General features: G+C 38.6%; 1 protein-coding gene across 1 annotated transcript in view; it reads left to right on the forward strand.

Annotated features, from left to right (window-relative positions):
• The first annotated feature begins 563 nt into the window (after positions 1 to 563).
• IL23R (interleukin 23 receptor) overlaps positions 564 to 19160 on the forward strand; it is a 69649-nt gene continuing 51052 nt past the window's right edge. The window contains exons 1-4 of the mRNA XM_036351805.1: positions 564 to 638; positions 1711 to 1813; positions 4744 to 5040; positions 11801 to 11924. Coding sequence (XP_036207698.1) covers positions 1744 to 1813; positions 4744 to 5040; positions 11801 to 11924 — 491 coding nt within the window. The 5' untranslated portion in view covers positions 564 to 638; positions 1711 to 1743. The remainder of the gene's footprint in view (positions 639 to 1710; positions 1814 to 4743; positions 5041 to 11800; positions 11925 to 19160) is intronic.

Here is a 19160-nt window from a genome sequence, read left to right on the forward strand (position 1 = left end):
AAAAATCTCAGAGGGAAGGCAGGGGAGGGTGGGTGGGTGGGAAGTGATCAACCAAAAAACTTGTATGCATCTATATATGCATAACCCATGGACACAGACAGTAGGGTGGTAAAGGCCTGAGGTGGGGTTGGGGGCAGGCTAGAAGGAGTCAATGGGGGAAAAGGAGGGCATATGTAATACTTTCAACAATAAATATTAAAAAAATAAATTAATGGTCAACAGTATCATTTAAAACTTTTCTTAAGAAACAAATTTACAATTAATATCAATGTTGCAAATTAAAACTAAGCATCATGTGTTTGGTGTCAAAGATTTTGACAGAGCACGTATATGTGTTCTGCTGTCTGGATGAGATAGGTAATTCTAAATTAAGCTGAGGAAACCAAAAGTACTGATAGAGCAGATTCTTTCAGTAATCTGGGTTTTCCCAAACAGTGACATGAGAGCCAGTCATTTTGAATTGGGCAGTTTGAGTTCCTCTTCAAGAATCTGAAATGTAGGTCAGGGCTTTGCTGACATTTCCACTTGCTTCATAGCTGAGAACCTGAAGCGATCACTGACAGGCAGGCGGTGGGGAAAGGAGATGTGAGGCTGGCCTGGCTCTGAAGTGGAATTATGTGCTTCAAACGGACAGAAAGGTAAAGAGGAAATGAGCATCCAAAATATTTAAAAACAGCTATGTTTCCTGTGAGAAATACATGGGCAAAGTGATTTTCTCTTATAAGTTCTGTGGTATTTTATACAGTGAATGATACGGATGATAGTCGAATTTATAATATTATCTGACATCACATCACCTTAGTATTTATTGTGCCTAGTCTAGTAGGTGAGTGGTTAACTTCTGAAATATTTTAGGGCTTGTTTTCACTATTATTTATAAAGATGACACCTACTATTGTTAACAACTTACGAAAGGGATCCCTATTTCATGAGTCATGAGAACCCCAGTTTTTAAAGATGTTATCAGATAGTTTATGCTATTTGATGAGTTATGGATTTTGTTTTGTTGTTGTATATTAAAGGCTCAAGGTTTAACTAAACAAATAAAAAAAGTGAATGATGTTGATTATTGAATAACTGAATTATTAATAATGTAAGAAACTGATTACCTGAGTAATGTAACTCCAGTGGTAAACTCATGGCAATTTCTATATTATGCTTCTTTTGAGCTCTCCAGAGATGAGTGAGCTTTCTGTAAATTTAACTGGTGACAACACATATGCATTTGTCTCACTTCATCTTTCTTCATTTTAAATGCCTTTTTTTCTGGAAATTATGAAATTTTTGGTTTTTCCTAAGTTTTACTCATCAAATACTGATATTCTTGGAGCTTGGTAGATGCATAACCTGGTCAGGAGAAAAGTTCATCATTAGGATTTAGAGCAGAAGGATATTTATGAAGAGAGAGACCAGATAAGAGGAACCGGATTATATCCAGGGTCCAAAGGTCCTACTGAGCTAATTCATAGTTATTTTTGAAGGGTGTTAAATGGCATTCTTTTGCTTTACTCCATATTATACCTCTTCACACACTAGTGACTTTTTACCATTTCCTTTCTTTCTTTCTTCCATCCCTCCTTTCTCCATCTCTCCTTTCTTCCTTAGCAGAGGTTCTCATCAAAGATAATAATAATTGCTAGGAAAAAATGTGATGCCTTTTATTCTTTTGTTAAAATATTAAAATTTAAACTTTTTTGTATTTTTCTCTAGAGGCGAACAAAGAGCTTTTCCCTGCTTTCAGACATGAATCAGGTCACATTTCAGTGGGATGTGGTAATAGCTCTTTACATATTCTTCAACTGGTGTCATGGAGGTATAGTATTTTGAATACCTATTGTTATCTTTTATTCAAATAAAGTATTGAATGTCTAATATTTTCAAGGTATCATGTATGGTAGGATTTCGGAAGAACCAACTTATTATATTGAGAAAATTTATATGAGCATAAGAATTGTGTGGAATGAAATAAAAAAAAACTCCCTCCTTCCTAAGGCAGGATTCCTTTCTCAAGTACGTATCCCTAATGCAACCACCTTTAACTCCTATATAAACATTTCTGATCAGGAGCTTATTACTTTGAGTTAGCATGTTCTATCTCTGAACTATTATAACTGTTCTATGAAAATCCATCAAACATTTTGAATTTAATTCAATTCCACAGACCATTTGTTGAAGGTTATTCCATGTCAGGCACACTGTGCTAAGCCTTTTATCCCTCACAACAATAACTCTGTGCAGCAGTATTGAGTGATATTACTATTCCCTTCCTACAGTTCACACACACGTTTGGCACTAGGACAGACATAAGCAGTTCGGAGGAATCCAGGAAGGGGATCCTCAGCAGTTCAGACAGGACAGCCATTTGCATTCAGGAGTTTCTATTGGAGGCAATGGTATTCTGGGGATGCATGGCAAGGACTCATTTACTGGGTGACAAAGCAACACCAAGGCAGGGTTCTAGGCCTTGAAGAAAACTTTCTAGATGGTGCAAGTTACTCAGAGTAGTGGCAAGTGCAAAACTGTGTTCTACAGGCTGGGGCACAATTATATTGGAGATAGAGAGGCACCCTCCTCATCAGAACTAGAATCCCTCCAGCAGGATATTGGATACTTCCAGAGTCAGACCAATGCTATCCAAGAAGATTTGGGGGAAATAAGGCACCAGTTGCTTTTTCTGGCTTCTTGAAAAATGCAAATGATAAGTAAGACTTCTGTTTATCATTCAAGTGATTAATACAGAGCACAGAGAAATAAGATGGGTCCCTGGGATGTGGCATTAGAGACCTTTTAGCTGTCCATCAGATATTATGTTATATACTAGTGTCCTGGTGCACATTGAAAGGAAATTAATTAGAAGAAATAGTTTACTATTGCTATTCACCCTTTCTCTATAATAGAAGTGTCAACCAAATTCACGATCGACAATGACAGATCAAAACACATGTGTACAATTGATGCCAGCGAGAGCTTTATATATATTGCGCATGTGCAAATCAACTTAGCCTTTTATATATATATAGATAAACTTGCTTAATGAGACCTGCTTTCTGATCTAGCTGAACTTTTTCCAGCCCAGTGAAGCACCCTAACTTCTCTTTTAGGTAATTATCAGCAACACAGCAGTAAATATCAACATGAAGCAGATTAATATTATAGATCATACAGGGAGAACAAAGGGTAAAATATTTAACTGCAGCAGTGTTTGACTATATTCTGTGCAGTGAGAAAACTTGAAGTCATTTTCAAGTTCCACCATTTCTTACTTCTTTTCAGTTGGGTCAAGTTCCTAAACTTTCTAAATTTTCATTTTCTGGCTAATGAAAAGAAAATAAGATTCTACCGAGTCTCCTATCTACCTACTCCAGGACTTCTGTGAGGATCAAATGAGATGAGACATGTGAAAACACTTAACAAACACTTGGTTAAATTGTAAAATGTTTGCACTTGGCTATAAAGCAAGTCAGGTTCCTGGACTGAAGAAACTCCAAGGAGGCTAGTTGCTAGGGTGAGGAAGCCAGGCGTCGCTATGTGACGTCATTACCCACGCCCACAGTGACCGTTTCTGGACTGGACTGTGGGCCGCATTTTGCGCCATGGGGTCTTAGCAGTGTTGGCTGCGATTTGGTGGGGTATCGCTCTGGGATGGTGGCAGGCAGGGCCTGTGTCCCACTTAGGGGAAGCCAAGTGTTACTTTGTTGGAACCAGGTCCATGGTGCCGTTTAATTTTAAATGGCCAGTGCGTGTCATGGTAGCTCCTGCGTTGAGCGACTGTCCCTGGTGGTTAGTGCGTGTCATAGCGACTGGTTGGATGGATGGACACTTAGCCTTTTATATATATAGATTATTTTTCAATCTGCTATGAAAATTTTTAATATAATCCAGACTATCTTTTCCAAGTTTTCTACTAGAATTTTATGTTACCCTTTTTAAATAGCTTTGCTGAATTAAAAAAAATATATATATATATATACCATGTTTAACATTCCTCTGACCAATCCAAGAACCCTATTCAAAAGAGAAGTTAACATATTTTTCTGTGACCTATTCTTATGCAATCCATGTTGACTCCTGTGTATTGAAAAATTATTGATTTAATAATTCATTGTCAATATCAGTGTATTTCTCTTTAATTAATCCATCTATTTCTTTCTAACATGAATGTACATTGCAATTACATACGTTGTTTTGCAATGTTCTTTTTAACTTAAAAAAATTCTAAACATTTCCCATATTATTAAATTAAGAGTGAATTTTAAGTGGTTACCAAGCAATAGATTTCTGCCATAAGTAGCAGTATGGTTTTATTCATTAAACTCTGAATTTTCTGGTAAAGTAGCCTTTATCTAAAAAAAATAATGAAGGCTGATTGATTAGTTGGGATTTAGATTCTGTAGTGCCAAGTGTCATATCTAATCTTACCTTTCAAAAAAAGTGTAGCCTCATAATGCCTTGGTTCTCTGCTTTAAAATAAGAGAGCTAATTATACTTGTTCTTTAGACAGAGAAGCTTAAAGGCCGATACTAGTTTTTTGTCATGCTCCTGCGTCTTAACAGAAGCATAGTAAAAGTACATGGCAATGAGCTAATCAATTAAAAGATACATTTAGTGCCCCAACTTTTTCCCAATGGAATTCATTTAATTAATAGAAAAGAATACATTTTAAAAGTAACAGCCTATTTTTTAAAAAATCTCCTGCTTTAATGTTTTATATGTAATTTATTCTTTTAATCTACTTATTTCCAGGAATTACAAATATAAACTGCTCTGGCCACATCTGGGTAGAACCAACCAAAATTTTTAAGATGGGTATGAATATTTCCATATATTGCCAAGCAGCAATTAAGAACTGCCAACCAAGGAAATTTTATTTTTATAAAAATAACATCAAAGAAGGATTGAAAATCACAAGGATTAATAAAACGACAGCTAAACTTCAGTATGACAGCTTTCTGGAACCACGTGCCTCCCTGCACTGCACAGCTGAATGTCCCGGATATTCTCAAGAGACACTGATATGTGGGGAAGACATCTCTTCTGGATGTAAGTGTGTGGGGTGCATTCACAGGCCAAATAAAAGTTCGTCTAACAATCACTGGTAATCACCAACTTGTCTAAAAATAGAGGCAAATTGATATAGTTCACTTCTTCTGTTAGTTTAATACAGGAATTGCAAACTTAAATGTCTCCAGGGGCCAGACTGGTGGAGTAAGTGAGTTACAAAAGCTGGTGGGATCTGTGCAGAGAGGAAAGCAGAGATACGGTCTACTGGGACAGCCACTGCCCAGCTCCAGCAGTTGTGAGGGCTCAGTATTCCCAGAGTTTTTGACTCTTTAGAAGAAGACTGAAATATGAACTTTTAAAGTGAACTCTATAAATGTTACCACGTTACCAACAGCTCCAAAAAAACAATTTTTCAACAGTTACCTGGTCAGATACAGCATAGAGGAGAGGCAACAAACTCAGGTGTTAAATGTTTTTTCATCTGTTTTTCGCTTATGTGTGTTTTTATTTTTCCAAATTAATATAATCAAATTTGAAGCAGATCCACCTGTAAAATTTTGCAGCTAAGATTTAGGGAGAAAAACAGTTGCAAAACTAGCTTTGTGTTCTTGCTACGCTCCTTACCAGCTGTGTGACCTTGGGCAAGTTGCTTAACGAATCAAAGCCTCAGTTCCATATCTGTAAAATGAGGCAAATTATACTGACTGTGGTAAGCCCTTAATTTTAATAATTTCTTTTAAAGCATTTTATACACTTTAAAGTACAACCAATGTGCCTAAGCCCTTAAAAATACATCCTTTGGACAAAACATGGAAGATTCTGATACAATTCCCTGCTTCTAATCCCACTGCCCCAATTGTGAATCATTATGTTTATTACTTTAATTATTAAGAAAAAATATATCAAGTTAATCTTTAAAATACTTGCTAAAATTCAATTTGTGTTCAAGCATTCTGAAGATGTTTAAATTATTAGAGTAATATGGACTGACTTGCATAATAATATACTTAATTCTTTGTTGTACTATTATGAAAGATGAATCAATAATTCAGCACTGTTTTAACCCAGATATTTATTCCCTACTAGAGGCCCGGTGCACAAATTTGTGTACTGGTGGGATCTGGCCAGCCTGCCCTAATCAGGGCCATTTGGGGCCGGCAGGGGGAGAGGCTGCAGGAGGTTGGCTGGCCCTTCTTCCATCGGGCCGGTTGGCTGGCCACAGTGCGAGTCATAGCGACCAGTAGATCCAGTTGCTTGGCTTTTATATATATAGATGACATCGAGGCCCATTTTCAGTGAAGGTAGAGGGCTTTGGGTATGTGCTATGTTCTCTTCCTCCACACTTATGAGAATCAAATCTGAGTTCTTACTTCTTCATCTCCAGACCTTACCTAGTAAGAGCCAGACCACCTGGACCCTAGAATGGATAACTGAAAAGCAGGGGATCTTAAATAAGGCCATTGTCCTATTTAACCCTGGTTACCTGATCTTGCAAGAGTTTCAAAAAAAAGAAGCCCTGGCTGGTGTTGCTCAGTCGGTCAGGCATCATCCCATGCACCAAACCAAAAGGTTGCTGGTTTGATTCCCGGTCAGGGACACATGCTCAGGTGGGTAGGCAGTAGATCAATCCACTCTGACATTAATGTTTCTTTCTCTCTCCCCCTTCCTCCCTCTTTAAAAGAATCAATAAAAATGTTTTTTTTAAAGATAGAGAAGAAATATGGGAGGTGGTAGAAGTACACTGAGGAATAAAAGTAGTTGAAAAGGAAGTAGTATGTTTTGGAGTCAAAGAATAAGGTTGGCAAATGTATGCCTTAAACTGATAACAATATGCTAAACTTGCCCCAAATTGTGGTAATTGAAACCACAGGCAGACATCTTATCTGATGCATGAGGACTCTACCTTGTCCACATCCTCAGGAAATATAAATAAGCTTTAATGTTTAACTACTTCACTATTTATTCTTTGGGGTGGGGGTGTTGAGATAATATATAATTTTTTCAGAGGGCAAATTAGCAACTTCCACAGTTATGAGGAAAGGTTAGTTTTTGATTGAAGGCAGAGGAAGAAAGAGGCCGAAGAAGCATGGCCTCCTTCCCTGAGCTGCAGTTTTGGTGACAGATTACTACCAGGAGCTCTCCCAGTGTTGGCTGAGGGCCTCTGAGCCCCCCACCCCAAAACCATTGGGTGATGCTTAAGGTCAGGGAATGGCCTTTGCTCCCTCCCCTTCTAGGACAATATAATGAAGCACTTATTCTCTGCAAATGGCTGCTTAGAAAGAACATCACTCTTCCCATTTATTTACTTTGTGAGTTGTAACTTCTCACATAGGCCTCTGGTTATGAGTATGGAATTGTAACTGCCAGGTAAAAATTTACTCGAACCCGTGTCCTTGGGTTCTGCATTCTTAGCACACAAAACTTCCTTTTTAAGTAGGTCAGAAAAAAAGGTTTTTGAGGGTTTTTGTGGTACTCTAGAAATCACATTGCTTTCACTGGATCACTTTGATCACAGGATATTTGTCCTGTGAGCTTTACTATGTCAATTTATCGTTACTGCTTCAAACAAAATGATCATATGTATATTTTTAGACTGGAGACAAGTCATAAAAGAGAAGATAAATGAATCATTGCTTTCCCTGAAAAGTTATCTATCTCTCTATATATATTTAAAATGATCTGTACTTTAATGTGTAATTTGTGAAACACAAACTTATTATTACAATTTTCATTTATAGCCATAATTTTAAACATATCTTGGTTTCTTGTCTGTGATTACATGCATGCTTATTATGGGAAGTTTGTTCTAGCAAAATAACACCAATCCTGGAATCAAACACTATGAGATGCCTTTATGCATTTAAAAATGCCAAATTAAAATGAACCTTACATGGGACAATCACATCACCACTTAATCATTTATTTTAAAAGTCTAAACATCTTTGACTTAAATTTTAACCATCTTTGATCTCTACTTACCTTGATAAAAGCAGACTTGCTATCCAACAAAAGTCCTGAATATTCATCTTTAGCATTGCTATTAAGTAGCATTACTGGCACAAGCAGGTTGGTTTGTGCTGTCCTTGGAGAAGGAATTAAGGACTGATCTTTGTCAGAAGCACTGGGTCTCTTCTCATTTTAAGTCTGCTTATGATTATCATATTATTAATCAAGCCAATCAATTCATGAAGTATACTTTATTGAGAGACTGCTATGCACTAAAAATGTGTTAAATGCTAGAAACTCAAAGAAGAGGGAATCACAGACCCTGCTTTCAAGATGCTCTCAGTAGAAAATGATCTCTGTCTAGACTCTGAATTAATTAGAAACCTGGCCTGTGATTAATAAGTGCTCCAATAGGCGAGGATGGCATTGGTAGGCAAGAGCAAAAACTTAAGCCTCATCCTTGTATATTTCAGGGTACTTTTAGTATCTAGTTGTAAAGTAGGTTTTTATTCTTGAACGTTGAATAACCTGGAAATGAGATCTAACAACAATTTGGTCTTACTCTCATAACCATACTCACATTCCCATCTTTACATAGCTTAACATTAATATTACAAACTAGAGGCCCGATGCACAAAATTTGTGCAAGGGGTTAGGCCCCCACCACCGCGGTGGCCACCTCTGCCTCAGCCCCCAACGCCACAGCTTTGTCCGGAAGGACGTCCGGTCTAATTAGCATATTATGCTTTTATTATTATAGGTATTGTGCTTATTTGTGTGTGTGTGTATATATATCTATTTGGCCTTTTTCAAAGTTAATAAATCATCAGACATTTATAACCCTGAGCATTCACTTCAGATAGAATGCTGTGGAATAAATAGCATATCCCAAAATATTGACAGTTGTCTTTCATGATGACTAATTCAATGATACTCTTATCTGAAACCAGAAAACAAAAATAATTTCAGCACAAATCACTGTAATCATTGAGAGACCACAATTCAATCAATATTCAAAATGACTTAAATGTCTGTGTCCACAGCTACCTCCTTTAAGGTGCAAATAAAATTTAAAGCTTTCTTTACCCTACTTGGCATCCTGTTTCTCCCCATTGTAACTCAAAGAAGAACCCTTTGGAGAACTCTTTCACAGGAGCCAAAAGGTACAGAAGGTTTCAAGGAGGGTGTGACCCAAATACTAAACACTGCAGAGTCAATGCATAAAGTTTTAAAATTTTTAGACCAGCAAAAAGAAGTACTCATTATCTCTAGAATCCCATAATCTCACTAATAGAATCCCTCTTTAATAATTCAGAGTATCTTTCTAGTTTCTCTCTCTATCTCTCTCTTTCTATCCCTTAATCCCCCTCTCTCTGTCTCTCAAATGAGACCACTATACTATACTACATCACAATTTGTTTTTTTTTCACTTTATCATATGACCATTATTTAATTACTTACTAATTATTTCATTAAACATACATAATTGTATTCTACATTGTTTTGGAAAGTATTTTAGGAGTGCATTATAGTTTATTTAACCTTATGTTAGGTTATTAAGTTTGTTTCTAAATTTTTAGTAAAATAAACAATACTTTAAGAGGCAAATTTTTTAGCTAAAGGACCATTTCATTAAGAATGCAATCCTAGTTGTAAAATTGCTGAGTTGCAAGATATTACTCTAGCTTCTAAAGATTATATGTAAAGTGTTCTCTATAAAGTCGGTAGCAATTTGCACAAGTGTGTTAGAGGATTGTCCTTTGTCCATTCCCACACTGAGGATTGCCATTTTTCAAAATCCTTGCCATTTTTATGGGTCTAAATGATACCTATTATCTTTTCAATTTGCAATGAGGATAACTTTTTTTGCATTTTATTTCTGATTTTACAAGTAATATTCTTGGTATGTAATTTGCAGGTGACCTGCAAGAAGTATATTTAGATTTAAGATAAATCTTTGGGTATAACTTCAGGTGCACAAATGTCTATACATTTATTCTTTATGAGCCTCCATTCTGCCATTTGTCTGGTCATTCTCTGAATAGTCTAGTTTCCCCGACAGGACTGCACATGTAGGCACAAGCTGAGAGAGCAGCACCTGAAAAGTGAGTATTTAATCAGCACTCAATGTTTCCATACTTCTTTTTTTATCTTTTTCTTGGTAATTTATTACTGGATGGTGTAACTGAAAATTCCAGGTGCTGCTCTTGGGGTTTCATTGGCTCCAGAAGCCCCAAGGGCTCAAACACTATCATCAGAGCTCTCTGATCTTTTCCCATCTCTTGGGTTTTGTCTCCCCTGTGTAGACTTCATTCTTAAATAGGCAGTTTCACTATGACAGGGAGATGGCCACCAGCAACTCACGGCTCCCTATTACTCTGACACAGTAATTTCAGTGGGAAAGAGGCTGCCTCTTTTACAATGGCTCCTGAAAAAGTCCCTGGGAGAATTCTGATTGGTTCATCTTGAGTCATGTGGTCATTCCCAAGAGAAATACTTGATTAATCAGCCTAGGTCAAGGGCATACTTCTTTGTGGAGCCTAGTGATTGATAGCCCTTGGGGGTAGCGAGGGGATGAAGTTGGGAGTGAGGGAGATGTCAGTGCTGAAAAGGGAAAAATGCTAGCAGACAAAATCTAATAATTTTCTCTATAATATGGCCACTCAGAGAAAGCACAGAGGAAGGGTGGAGGAAGGGAGAAAGAACCTTGAAATAGAATTCTGTGGTTACCAACATTTTAAAAAATCTTGTTTTTACTGTGGTAAAACAGACACAGCATAAAACATACCATTTTAACAATTCCTAAGTGTACAGTTCTGTGGCACTGAGTTCATTGTTGTGCAACCAGTAACTCACAGCTCCCTATTACTCCGAAACAGTAATTTCAGGGGGAAAGAGGCTGCCTCTTTTACAACGGCTCCTGAAAAAGTCCCTCTCTAGAACACTTTTCATCTTGCAAAACTGAAACTCTGTATCCATTAACCATCAACTTCCCATTCCTCCCTACCCTCAACCACCACCAACCACCATGCTACCATTCCACTTTCTATCTCTAAGACTTTGTATTCTCGATACCTCATATAAGTAAAATCATACAATATTTCTCCTTTGTGCCTGACTTATTTTACTTAGTATAATGTCTCCAAGGTTCATCTGTGTTGTAGCATGTCAGGATTCCTTTTCCTTTTACGACTGAGTAATACTCAATAGTAGGTATGAACACTAGACTTTTAAAGTGGGATAGATGCCAGAGAAGAAGTAGAAAAAAAAAAACCCTTTGGAGAACTCTTTTACAGGAGCCAAAAGGCACAGAAGGTTTCAAGGAAGGTGTGGCCCAAATACTAAATGCTGCAAAGGTCCAGGTCAATAATGACTGCAAAGAGATTATGGAATTTATTGATTAGGAAATCATTTAAGACCTTACCAAATGTGGTTTTGGTGGAATTGTGGGCTGAATTTTAGTTGTTGGGGTTTACGAGTAAATAGGAGATGAAGAAAAAGACCAGTATAGTGAATTCTTAAAAAAAAAAAAAAATAAGTTTAGCTATTGAGAAAGATACAGTGGTAGCAAAGAGAAGAGAGCTTAGGGAGATGAATTCTTTTTTATTTTATGGGAGGAACTCGATCACATTCATATCCCCAAAGAAGTAGAGTATATGGAGAAATCGATAAAGGAAAGGAGCCGTGTTTGACGGCTGAGTGGTTGCAAGGTGAGGGGGCAGGGAATGAAGGAGAGAATTGCTGAGGGGGATTGACCTGTTTTCCCAAATGAAATGGGAAGTTTATCAACTAACTACTTTATAAGGAACTCCATGCTTCTATGGTGGCTCCTAAGCCATACATTTTGTTGCAGATCCACCAGATGTCCCTGACCAGGTAACCTGTGTAATTTATGAATATTCAGGCAACATGACTTGTACCTGGAATACCGGGAAGCCCACCTACCTAGCCACGAAGTATGCGGTGCACATGAAAAGGTAGGTTCCTTCCTCAACACTTTAAATAAGCAATTCCACGGCAGTTCAGCCAGTCCTTCACCTCCGGCAGGGACCCAAGAAATGAGCCCCAAGCATGAATGGACACCCTGATCACCCCCAGCTCCCAAACCATGATAAGTGAGGCTACCACAACCCTTTCACGCCTTTAATACTTTCATTCTGGGGGGCAAGGTTTTCTATAACCTTTCTAACCTTTTAATTCATTGGTAGGAAACTGGGGGCAGGAGCCTCATGGTTATACCGCAGGACAGTTTTAGAAGGACCTCAGCTTAAAAATCCCAGAGCTATCCTTCTAAGGTTTAGGCAATTTACCCCATTTCTCCAAATGGACTTCTCCTTATCTTTGAAATGGGCCAAAATAGAACCAATTGCACAGGTTTGTTCTATTTATTTAAATGAAATTTGGCTTTTAAAGTGTGTGTCACAGTGCCAGGTCCATAGTTAGCACTGAATTAAATTTGGTGTCAAGTAGGCTGAGCAACTTTCCTGGTTTTCCTGAGTCTGAGGAGTTTCCTGGGACATAGGACCTTTGGTTTTAAAACTGAAAGTAATGATTGAATGAAAGGAATCATTTTCTACTTGGAGCTGAGGAGGGCTTTGTAGACATGCTCCTTTGTTATGTTCTAACAATACCAGACTACAGGAGCCAAGACCACCAGACAGCCAAAATCTCTTCAAGTTTTATGCTTAAAGACAAATGATTGACCATAAAAGTTATATTACTACATATAAGTTAAATTGGGGGGAGGGGATGCATGTTTAGTTTCTACTATTCAGAAACGGCAACATAGGAAAAAGTTGATATGAGAAAATCCCTTTCCATTCTTCCATGTACATAGTTCAAATATTCCTATGTTACATTTCAACCATACCCACGTACATCAGTCTGTGTTGGACTCCTCTGTCACTGTTAAAGATGGAAATAAAACCATTAACTTGAAAAATATAGGCAATTTGGGGTAAGTTGGTCACCCTTGTTTATTTTATTATTATTATTATTATTTTTTTAAAGAATGCCTTTAGTCCTAGCCAGGTGGAGTGTCATCCTGTGTACCAAAGGATTTCAGGTTTGATCCCCAGTCAGCACATATGGGAGGCAGCCGATCGATGTTTCTCTTTCACATTGATGGCTCTCTCTCTCTCTCTCTCTCTCTCTCTCTCGCTCTCTCTCTCTCTCTCTCTCTCGCGCTCGCTCTCGCTCTCCTTCTTCTGTTCCTAAAATCAGTAATTAACAATAATAATAGTAATACTAATACTAATAATAATAAACATATACTTGGGTGAGGATTAAAAAAATAATGCCTTCAGTAGTTTATTTGAAGCACACTATTTTTTTCTCAAAAATTTCACAAACTACTTACTTAAAAAAATTATTAAAGCCTTACTGTTTGGGAAGCACTGAGCCAAAGGCTTTATATGTGCTACCTCATTTAATCCCCTATACAACCCTGTGATGTACGTAAGATTCTCTCCCCCATCCCCGACCCCATTTTTCATAAGCAAGGCTACGGAGGCTTAGCAGGGTTAGGCAATGTGCCCAGGGCCACACAGTTACAGAGAGGGAGAGGCGGGTTCTGAATCTGGGTTGGCCTGACTGCCTTACCTCTAATTTCCTTACTTTTCTGCTGAAATCGTGTAGAGAACCAGATCACGGGCATATTTAATAGAGGCTGTCCAGGTCTCGTCAATATGGAAGAGAATAACCTTCCAAACTTGCTCTTCTTCTCCACCTGTTAGGTACTCAGAATAACTGTGATGAAATAAATCATCAAAAGTAACACCTTTTCATTCAAGAAATTCTGGGTAAAAACTAGACATCTTTCTGAGTACATGGCTAAGCCCGGAGTTACTAGCCGTGTGCCAAGGGCAAGAGCTCACACCTTTCATTCTGAGCGGGGGTTTAACAGAGGCGTGGTCGGGCATTAAAGGGATGATGGAAGCGATCAGAAATGGTTGCACTGAGGAACAGAACACAATGTGCTAAGCCACGTGCTCCGTGTGCACTTCATGTGCTTATGGCTTCAATGCTCAACTCAACCTTGTGAGGTAACTATTATTATTCCCATTTTCAGAGGGCTTGGCGAGCTCCTCTTGTCTCTCCAAGGTCACTTGGCTAAGACATAGGGAACCAGGGTTCTAACAAGTGTCTGAGTGCTCATTGACCTCACCCCTTGCCTTGGGGGTAAGATAGGCTCCAGGAGATGAAAAAAAAAGGCCAAGAAAACTAGAGTATCATTGCTAAGTCCACTTCGGAACTGTGAAAATGAGGGCAGTATGGGAGTAAACCCCACAGTCCAAGCTCACTGGAAAACGAGAAGTGCCAGACTGACAGGGAGCCTACAGCCTTCAGGATTTTTGCTATTTCCTGGACCCTTTTACTATCTTCTGATCATGGTTAGTTGGTTAATTTTTAAAAATGTAACAGCTTTGTTGATTCAATATATGATACGATTCACCTTACATAAAATGTACCATTCACAGAGTTTTAGTATATTCACAGAGTTGTGCACCTATTACCACAATCAATTTTAGACCATTTTCATCATGCCAAAAAGAAGCCCTGTATCCATTAGTAGTCACTCACTATTTCTCTTCAACTATTCCAGCATTCTCTATGGATGCCTATTCTGGCTGAATAATGTTCCATTGCATGAATATATCCCACCCATTAGTTGGTGGAATTTGGGTTGTTTTCACTTTTGGGCTGTTATTAACGTTTGTGTGCAATCTTTTGTGTAGACACATGTTTTCATTTCTCTTGGGCAGATACTTAGAAATAGAACTCCAAATAGAACTGCTGTGTCATATGGCAACTCTGCCTAACCTTTAGAGGAACTGCCACAGTGTTTTCTAAAGCAGTTGTAACATTTTTCATTCCCAGCAGGAGTGTGTGAGGGTCCCAATTTCTCCACATCCTGGCCAACACTTGTTGGTTACTGCCATCTTAGTGGATGTAGGTTAATCCTTTTTCGTCCTACTAACCCGCCTTCTCAGAATCTTGACAGTAAAATTGCCTTGTAAATTTGGAACACACATAGCACAATTTGAGAAAATACATCTGTTAGCAAAAACTTGCCAACCACCACTTAATTTCCTATTTAATGTCATAAAAATACTCTCCAAATAGTTCATAAGATCATTTATTACAGATTTCTTTTAACATTAAGTAATGCATTCTAAATTGAGTATGTTTAAGTGATTTGCATGTGGGTTTTGAGGGACACATTCTCGCTATAAAGTGAAGAATACCTTTAGTGAGTGATGAGTACTGAGATTGTTCCATCGGAAAGAACAAGGGCTTCAGAGTTTTACATTTGATTTCCAGTTCTCAGACTATCAGTCAGATGTCTTTTATGATGCAAATATCAAAAAAACCCAAGCACTGTGACTTGAACAGGTGGGGCTTTATATCAAGTCGTAGGTGTAGTTAGCACAGAGCTGGCTTGATAATTCAATGACACCCCAAGGATCTAGGCTCTTTCTGCCTTTCTCCTCTGTAATCTTGTGTGTTGACCTTAAACCTCAGATGCTGTACCTCCAGGCTTCGCATCCAAGTGCCCTGTAGATGGAGCTTAGTACTGTTACCAACATTATCCGCCATAGTTGTTAGCTGTGCAGTCTTGGAAAAGTTACTTAGTTTTGCTGAACCTTAGCCTCTTGTGAAATGAGGATAAGTAACACCATACTTCGTTATAAGAAAGCAAATTATAGGAAATGCTTAAGACGTGAACAACACAAAGGCAATGTTAGAGTATTATGGTGACACTCAGGGTGGACTCCCTAGACTTATTTAATTCATTCTTCCATCAAAATCTGACTGATTTGGGAGAGAAATTTAACATAAAGCCATTAAAAAATGATCACTTACAGGATATTAGAAATAATTATTTTATTTACATTATTTTCAAGTAATAGTAATTTTGGACAGATTACTAGAAAAAGAGGTTAAATATGCTGAGATTCATTTTCTAGCTATTGTACATATGTCAAGAGTAAATTCACTCATTCATTCAAACCAGAATGTTCACTCAATCTGGCCAAGAATTTTTGTTTTGCTCACTGCTGTATTACTTGAGCCTAGAATGCCAGTGCATTTGTCCCTTCACAGTCTAGTTAAAGAATAATAGTAAGAGGGCATCCTAATATATATAAAGAGCGAGGTGCCGTCACAACCGAATGGGCGACTGGTTACCGTGAAGTGCGTGGAGCGCCTATCAGTCCCCCCTCCTCTGGCCCCCGAGCCGCTCACCATGAGGGTGAGACGGGGCTGTTGAGCGGCAGTGGCGGGCTGCTTCGCCGGAGGGCCGTGAGCTTCGTAGAGCAGTCACCCCGGCGGCAGCGAGTTTCACGAAGCAGTGGCGGGGTGGGAGAGTTCCGTGGAGCGTCCAGCAGCGAGCTTTGCGGGGTGGCAGCAAGCTTCGTGGAGCAGTCGAGGGGCAGGGGAAGCCTCATGGAGCAGTCGCAGGGTTAGCGGAGCATCCCGGGGTGGGGAGCTTCACGTAGCATCGCAGGGCAGCAGAGGCCATGCGACAGAGGCCAGGCTAGGCCTGGGGACCCTAACCGCGCACAATTTCGTGCACGCTGGGCCTCTAGTATATTATAAATTATAGCCAAAATCAGATAAACCTAACAAAAATTCTGAATTAATGGAGTCCAGATTAATGGGATTTGATCATATTTTAGAGAAGGCATAAAACATTGGCATAACCATGAATGTTCTCCTCTAGCAAATTTAAAGATGAGCTTCTGTCAGCACAGATAAATATCTGTTCATCTTGTCATTAGAAACACACCCCTGAGTTGAAAAAAATTAGAGAAGAGAAATCAATTTTTCTAACTAGCAAAAAAATCTTACCTCCCAGGAAAAAGCTGACTTAGAATGAATTTTGTGGCTGAAGTAGTAAGTATCGGACTTAAAAAGGCTCCTCTTGATCCAGGGTTCTTTGTGTATTTTCCAGTTTGGCAGGTAGGTAGAAATCAGCATTTGTAAGGTTTCACTTCCAACACATGTGGTTCTATTTTCCAGTAAAATCACAGATATTGACAGGCATTTTACCTCCACCCACCCACTTATTTTACCAGTGACAGGAAGGTGGCATTTCCTCCATGGAAAATCAGGGCTTCCTTCTATGTTGGGTTGAAGTTATAAAGTAGAGGAATTGTGTATTACTTTAAGAATTTTGTTCAGTGCCTTTGTAGTGACCATATCAGCAGATATGCATGGCCATTCACATGCCCTTCTGTATACTTATATATTTTGCTATGTATCAATGGATAGTGATTAAAAAAAAAACAAAAAAACCTCTGCTACTAAGTGTCTATCTACTGATGTCCCAATACCATCAACAGGTTCATGTAAATATGTTCTTTATCTTGGAAACTTGTAATATCTGGCACAGTGCCTTCTACTCAATAAATGCTTGTTGAATGAAAATTATGGTGGCCCTCCATTCCATTCCATCCAAAATAACAGTAAATATTTATTTAGCATTTGTGTCTTCTTGGCATCATATTAAATTCTAGAGATTAAAAAGTATAGATACTGTCTCTGTGCATGAAAAATTCATACATTTTTTAGAATAATGCCAATGGTGGAATTTTCAGGTGCCAGGAAAGACCAATAGGGCAATTATTTTTAGATGATATATAATTTCAGACCCCCTAAAATCAATTGTTTATTCTGCCAACTCATAAGACCTGCTTGTTTTTGCCACACCTTTTTCATATTCATAACAACCAGAAAGAGTTCTTAGATATGATTCTAAATATTTTCCTGGCTCTGATGTTATGTTTTCAGTAACTCTTTTAGGACTTGATGGGCATCTCACATTTTAAAATCCCTTTCCTCTCCGATTCTGTACTTGTACCCAGAAAGCTAACTGTGGTTGGGGACAAACACAAACTTATTCGTATTACTTTCTATTCATGACCACTAACCTCACCTGGGCCCAGAGAGCCACCCAGTAATCCCACTACATTTCAAATGGCCAAGTCACTTCTCCACATAATAATTTTTTCTATTTTCTCTCATCTCTGGTCTCCAACATTCTTCATTCTCTACTGATCACCTGCTTCCTATTTCTTTAAGAAAATAGGAGCCATGAGCAATACCACAACCTCCCTCATCTACTGATGTATTGACATCTGTACGCACACACTTGATCTTCTCTTCCGCTCCTGTGGGTGAACTACCTTTACCCTGAGGCCGAGTCTCCACTTGTGTACCAGATCTTACCCTCCTGCCACGGGAGGACCCTGCTCCAACAATGTGCCTCTTTTTCTTCTGCATTATCACCTCTTCTATCTTTATTGGATTATTCCCTTCAGCTTTAAAACATGCTGCCCTCTTGAAAAATACAACCTTCTCTTAGTCCCTCTCCTCTACTGCCCTATTTCTCTGCTCCTCTCTATATGGCAAAACTTCTCAAAAAAGTTGTCTATATTTTGTTTTTGCTTCTTCTCTTCTCATCCTCTTTTTTATTTAATATATATTTTTATTGATTTCAGAGAGGAAGGGAGAGGGAGAGAGAACTAGAAACATCAATCACGAGAGAGAATCATTGATTGGCTGCCTGTGCACACCCATACTGGGGATCAAGTCTGCAACCCAGGCATGTGCCTTGAACTGGAATCGAACCGTGACCTCCTGGATCATAGGTTGACACTCAGCCTAGCCAGGTCTCATCCTTTTTTTAATCAAGTTTAGTCAAGTTTTTGTCCTCCCTAATGCCAAACCCAATGGTTTATTCTCAGTTCTTATTTTCCTAAGCAAAATCATTTTCTAGCAGGAGCACTTCATTTGGCTTTTTACTTCCTTCTTCCGGCTGCCAGGATGGACACTACCCCCTCTTGGTTATCCTACTTCCTGGATGGTTTTTCCCAGTCTCTTTTCATTTCCAGTAAAGGAATAGGCCCTCGCAGCAGTATCCTAGGATCTCTTATTATCTCTATCTAAAACTCCTTACCTAAAAGACCTCATCCAAATATATGGTGTAAAACCCTTTATTTATCTCCAATCCAGAATTCTCTTCTGAACTGCAGCTAACATATACCTAACATCGTCTCAACACTTCCTCTTAGAACTCCAAAAGGTAACTGAAAGCTAACATTTTCAACATCAAACACCCAGTTTCCTCTCCCCAGACTTGCATTCTCCTTTTCAGTAAATGCCCACTCCGTCCTTCACATTACTCAGGTGAAAAACCATTGGCCTCC

The sequence above is a fragment of the Myotis myotis genome, unplaced genomic scaffold, assembly GCF_014108235.1.
Source record: "Myotis myotis isolate mMyoMyo1 unplaced genomic scaffold, mMyoMyo1.p scaffold_m19_p_2, whole genome shotgun sequence".
NCBI classification, from domain to species: Eukaryota; Metazoa; Chordata; class Mammalia; order Chiroptera; family Vespertilionidae; genus Myotis; species Myotis myotis.